Source organism: Myotis davidii, unplaced genomic scaffold (assembly GCF_000327345.1).
Source record: "Myotis davidii unplaced genomic scaffold, ASM32734v1 scaffold73, whole genome shotgun sequence".
Taxonomy (NCBI): Eukaryota; Metazoa; Chordata; class Mammalia; order Chiroptera; family Vespertilionidae; genus Myotis; species Myotis davidii.
The window spans coordinates 2,831,833-2,837,016 of record NW_006286675.1 but is presented as its reverse complement, the minus strand read 5'-3'; the positions used below and the strand labels follow the sequence as shown (position 1 = coordinate 2,837,016).

The window sequence follows — 5,184 nt, the reverse complement described above, 5'->3', positions numbered from 1 at the left end:
TGTAAATATCTGATATGCAGGATGGTCTTAGGCGACCCCTGTGAAAGGGTCGTTCGACCGCCAAAGGGGTCGCGACCCACAGGTTGAGAACCGCTGGTCTAAATGGTCTCTCCTCTAAGAAGCCTTTCCTGATTCCTTACCATCACCCAGCTGGATTAGGGACATCTCTCATTGTACAAAGATCAGTCTGTACTGTAAGTGCCTGATTACTTTTCTGCCTTCCCAACCAGGCTGAGATCTCCATAAAGATGGGAACTGTGTTGGTCTAGCCCAGAGATGTGGGTATTGACGGAGAACCAAGCCCAGGCCCATCTACCTCCCAGACCTAAGGCACAGCCCCACTCACCTACACACTTGAGGTGATGCAGGGCCCAGCCCCTCTTGCACTGTAAACAGTTGGATTCCTCAGGTCCTGAGCAGCGGGCACAGGGGCCAAAGCAAGCTGGGGGGAATGGCGGAAGTAAGAGAATGAGCAGGCAGGCATCCCATCAGCCCCTGCCCAGCGCCTCACCTTTCGGCTACCTACCCGAACATACCAGATGGCTGGCGTTGCGCTCCACCTCAAAGTAGCCGAGGCTGCATTGGCCACAGGCCTCACCCCCATAGCCGGCTTGGCAGTCACAGTGCCCGCTGCCCCCTCGAGTCCCTTCCCCTTCACAATGCCCGTAGCCACCGCAGGGCTTCTCTGTACCCCCAGGACAGGCTGTGGGCAGACACCAAACCGGGTGAGATTGTGAAAGCAATCTTGTATATAGAAAACATTAACATTTTTTGAAAGAAAACTTAATAGCAACATAATATGTTGTCATAAAACTATGAAATTTACTTAACCACTACTCCACTATGGAACAATTAGGTTATTTACAAATCTTTTCTTTTATAAACACTGACTTGATCATCTTTGTCACTGACTCTTTATCTGCAGCTTCTGGGGGAAGATTTTTCTAAAAGGGGCTGGTAATAAATTTAGCTCCTGAATCAGAACTGTGTGTAGAAAAAGGTGGTGACAATGGGGGCATCAGGACAGCACCTGCCAACTGTAGGAAGGTCCCCTTAGTCCAAGGGATGGGGCCTGGTCTGACCCCAGGCATGGGAAATGAGGGGTGGAGGTGGAAGCATTTCTCAGATACAAGATAAAACCACAGCAGCATCTGACTCAGTCTAACCCAGGGGTGGGCAAACTTTCTGACTCGAGGGCCACAATGGGTTCTTAAACTGGACCGGAGGCCGGAACAAAAGCATGGAGAGAGTGTTTGTGTGAACTGATATAAATTCAAAGTAACCATCATTACATAAAAGGGTATGGTCTTTTTTTTTTTTTTTAGTTTTATTCATTTCAAACGGGCTGGATCCGGCCCACGGGCCGTAGTTTGCCCACTGCTGTAACCACATATCTTTTTACAGAGCCATTCCCCATTGATTTGCTCATCTCGTCAGCCCTGTGAGGCAAGTAAGAACTAAGGTCCAGAGAAGTTATCTGCGCAGCCTAAGTGCACACAGCCAGCTAGGGGCAGAGCCAGGACGAGAGAGTCCTGGCCTCAGCAGTCCCCTCCCATCCCTTAAGAGGAACTTGAATAACTCACGAAGGCAGGAGGGCCCGAAGGTGCCGGAGGGGCAGCAGAGCTTCAGGGAATCTGAGCAGAGCCACTGGAAGAGGTCTGGGGCTTCCTGCTGCCTGAGGCGGGGAGGTGGTGTGACAGTGAGGGGGCCTCAGACAGTGTCAGAGATGCTGCCCATCCCCCAACCTCCCACCGAATCTCTGATATAACCCAACGCATAAGACCCCTAAGACCACCTGACCAACGCCCTTTCCTCATTGGGCAGAGGGGCAAACTGAAGCTCAGAGTGAGAGCGCCTTCAGCAAGTCCTTAGCAGATCTGGGTTTGGAAGGAGCCAACCAAGGACGCAGCCCCTAGCATGCAATCCCCAGCTTTACTACCTGGCCCTGCCTGTGGCCCCTCCCTGGGAAAGCCCCCACACCACTCACTTGTGAAACCACCAACTCTCCACCAGCTCTTCGCTCAGCTCCAACAGGCGATGGCACTCGAAGTCCGACTTGCTGCACACGTTCTCAAGCACCTCTACCAGGCGGGTCTCACTGGCCAGACAGGGCAGAGTGGTGTGAACACATTCCACAACACCCACCAGCCTCCTTAAGGTCTCTCCCACCACGCCTCACGCCATGACAGGGTCAAAGGAAAGGGCAGAGGGCATAATGGAAGGGATACTGGTTTTGAGTCAGACAGACCTGAGTTTGAATCTAGTTGTATGACCTTGGGCAAGTCAATCTCTCTTGAACCTGTTCTCTCTTCTGTAAAATGGGGACACCACCTCCCCTACAGGTTTGTTGTACGATACCTTAGTTCCTGCCTCTGCACAATGGAATATATACTCTTGCTGGGTAGATGTAAGTAAAAATATATCATATAGCAAGTGTTGGTGAGGAAGTGGAGAAACTGGAACCCTCCTACATTATAGGTGAGAATGAAAAATGGTGCAGACACTGTGGAAAACAGTTTGGCAATTCCTTGATAAGTTAAACATGGAATCATCATAGGACTCAGTAATTGCACTCCTGGATTTGCACCCGAAAGAATGGAAACAGGTGTTCAAACAAAAACGTGTACACAAATGTTCATTGCAATAGTATCCGCAATAGCCAAAAGATAGAAACAACCCAAATGTTCATCAAATGATGAATGGATACACCAAATGTGGTATATTCATACAACAGAATATTATTAAGCCTTAAAAAGGAATGAAATATTAATATATGCTACAATATAGATAAACCTTAAAATTTTTGATAAGTGAAAGAAACCAGACATAAAAGGCTACATATTATAGTATTCCAATAGAATTAGCAAATCCATAGAGACAGAAAGCAAATTAGTGATTGTCAAGGACTGAGGGGAGAATGAGAAGTGACTGCTTAATGGATATGGAGTTTCTTTTCAGGATGATGAAAATGTTCTGGAACTAGTGGTAATACTTGCACAACACTGTGAATGTACAAAATATCTCTAATGGTAAATGTTATGTGTTGTATATCTACCTCAATAAAAAATTAAATATACATAAACACACACATATAATGGATTATATCCTTAAAGAGTCTGACACAGTGACTGGCATATAGGAAGAGGTGATTTTTAAAAACTGCAAAAGCCCTGGCCAGTGTTGCTCAGCGGATAGAGTGTCAGCCCGCACACTGAAGGGCTGCAGGTTCCATTTCTAGTCATGGGCATGTACCTGGGTTACTTCACCTTCTACCACTCCATTCCAGCCACTTCTCAAATACTCTAAGCTCAGTCTCACTCTGTCCACTTCTCTTCTCTGATTGTCACATAGCTTGCTTCTTCACTTCAGGTCTCTGTTCAAATGTTACACCTTGGACACCATGCTTCTCACCATTCTGTAGTCCACCCTGTTTTACTGTTATTCACCTTATGTGACATTATTTATTGCCTTATTCACCACCTATCTCCTCTACAAGAATGTAAGCTATTTGAAGATGGGATTTGGCTTGCCTTGTTTACTGCTGTACCATAGATATTCAGTGATTATTTGTTGAATGAGTAAGCATTCCCCAAAAGGCTCTAGGTCCCCACTCGTAGAACAGAGACTGGGAGGTGAGCTATACAAACCCGGCTTTCCAGCCCTTACCTGTCTTTGTATTTGGACAACTTCTCTTCTTCCCAGGCAGTATTTCCACCTCCAAAGTTGTCCCGGTTGGTTCTTTCTAGGCCCTGGAAATGGAGAAAATTAGTAATACCTAAGTACGGACGTCCAATGCCTGGGGCATTCTAGCAATTCAGTCTTTCACTGACCAGGAAACAGGCCACACAACTAGTTAAGTAACCAAGTTGGGACTTGAATCCATACAGACTTGCATCCCAGATCTCCCCACTCTAGGCCACTTGCTATAGCAGCCAGGCCCCTCCCACTGGGCTGTGGGGACACTCACCTTGTTGAAGCTGTCGACCAGTCCCCGACAGGTATGACACGGATGGGGCTGGGTTGGGGGCGAAGACTGGGGAGGCGGAGAGGGCTGCAGCCAAACTGGGCCTGGGAGGCTGCAGAAGAGGCTCAGGCCCCAGACCAGAGCTGGGACCAGGCCCCTTGGGGGTCGCGGGGCCATCCTTTCCCAGGCAGGGGACCTACAGATGGAAGACATGGGTAGGGTGCGCTGGAGGAGCCAGGTGGGAAAGGCAGCGTCGGTGCTGAGATGCCAGGGGTCTGGGAGCCCAGATCTGTTATTTTAAAAAGGGAGGCTAGACTGGGATTCGGGCGAGAGAGGGTATGGTGGGGAAATGAGCCGAAATAAGTTATCCTCGTTACCGTTGGGGAGGTAGCCTGCACCCTTGGCAAGGAAGCAAAAGTCAGCCCATTGTTTTAGGGTCTGAATGTAGGTTTATTAGGGGCAGGATCAGTGGAATTAGGTAGAAGGGGTCAGATTCCAAGTATTGGGGGAGAAGAAGCCGGATGAACGATTTGCGTGGATGGGAAGGGAAGGGGTCAGGTTCAGGGCCCGCAGGCCGCCAAAGCACGGCCCGCGAGCCGGCAGGGGATGATCCAGATCCCTGAGATCGCGGGGGAGGAAGAGACGACGCCCCCAGCCTGCCGCAGGCGCAGACCGCCGTCTGCTCAGCGCCACCTCCTCTGCCGCCTGCGTCAGACGTGCCACCTCCGCCAACCCCGCAGCCCGGAGGGCGGAGCCCACGCCGCAGCCAATGGTGACGAGCCATGTACCGTTGCGTCATCCCGCCCCAACCAACCAGAGGTGGCGCCGGGCTGCACCTGTCGGGCAGTTAAAGGGCCGCGGGGACCCGGACCTCGGGCTGCGTGCCAGGCTAGCCGCTCTGTCAAAGACACACATTAGAAGAGACGTGGATAGAAAAATAGCGTCTGCCTTTATTCAAGTCCTGTCCCCCGCCTCGGGTGCCATCTCGAGTCCTGTCTCTTGGGTCCCCGGGGGCAGGAGGCAGCTGTCCAGGGCGGGCTGAAGGGCTCGAGACACTCGCTCCGCCCTATTCAAGAGCCACCCGGGGCGGGCGGCGCCGGGCCCCTGCAGAGTCCGCAGGAAGTCAGGCAGCTGGGAGGGCAGGGCGAGGACTGGCACGGCGCGGAACAGGGCGGGCACGGCATCCGGGTGGAGCAGACCCTCGAAGTAGGCTCCGATGT

The 5,184-nt window shown here is 51.1% G+C and overlaps 2 protein-coding genes across 4 annotated transcripts in view; both read right to left on the bottom strand.

Moving 5' to 3' along the window:
* CRELD1 (cysteine rich with EGF like domains 1) overlaps positions 1-4,710 on the bottom strand; it is a 7,793-nt gene extending 3,083 nt beyond the window's left edge. The window contains exons 1-7 of one of the 3 annotated variants that reach the window (XM_015560361.1): positions 4,614-4,710; positions 3,968-4,158; positions 3,667-3,749; positions 1,988-2,098; positions 1,584-1,675; positions 527-703; positions 347-442 (exon numbers count right to left, since the gene is read on the bottom strand). In XM_015560361.1, the coding sequence (XP_015415847.1) occupies positions 347-442; positions 527-703; positions 1,584-1,675; positions 1,988-2,098; positions 3,667-3,749; positions 3,968-4,141 (733 nt within the window). In that variant the 5' untranslated portion in view covers positions 4,142-4,158; positions 4,614-4,710. The other 2 variants (XM_006758257.2, XM_006758255.2) reach the window with 2 other exon arrangements.
* Positions 4,711-4,890: 180 nt separating this feature from the next.
* IL17RC (interleukin 17 receptor C) overlaps positions 4,891-5,184 on the bottom strand; it is an 11,770-nt gene continuing 11,476 nt past the window's right edge. Inside the window, 1 exon segment of the mRNA XM_015560362.1 lies at positions 4,891-5,184. This exon segment is cut by the window's right edge and continues 207 nt beyond it. Within this exon segment, the coding sequence (XP_015415848.1) occupies positions 4,919-5,184 (266 nt within the window). The 3' untranslated portion in view covers positions 4,891-4,918.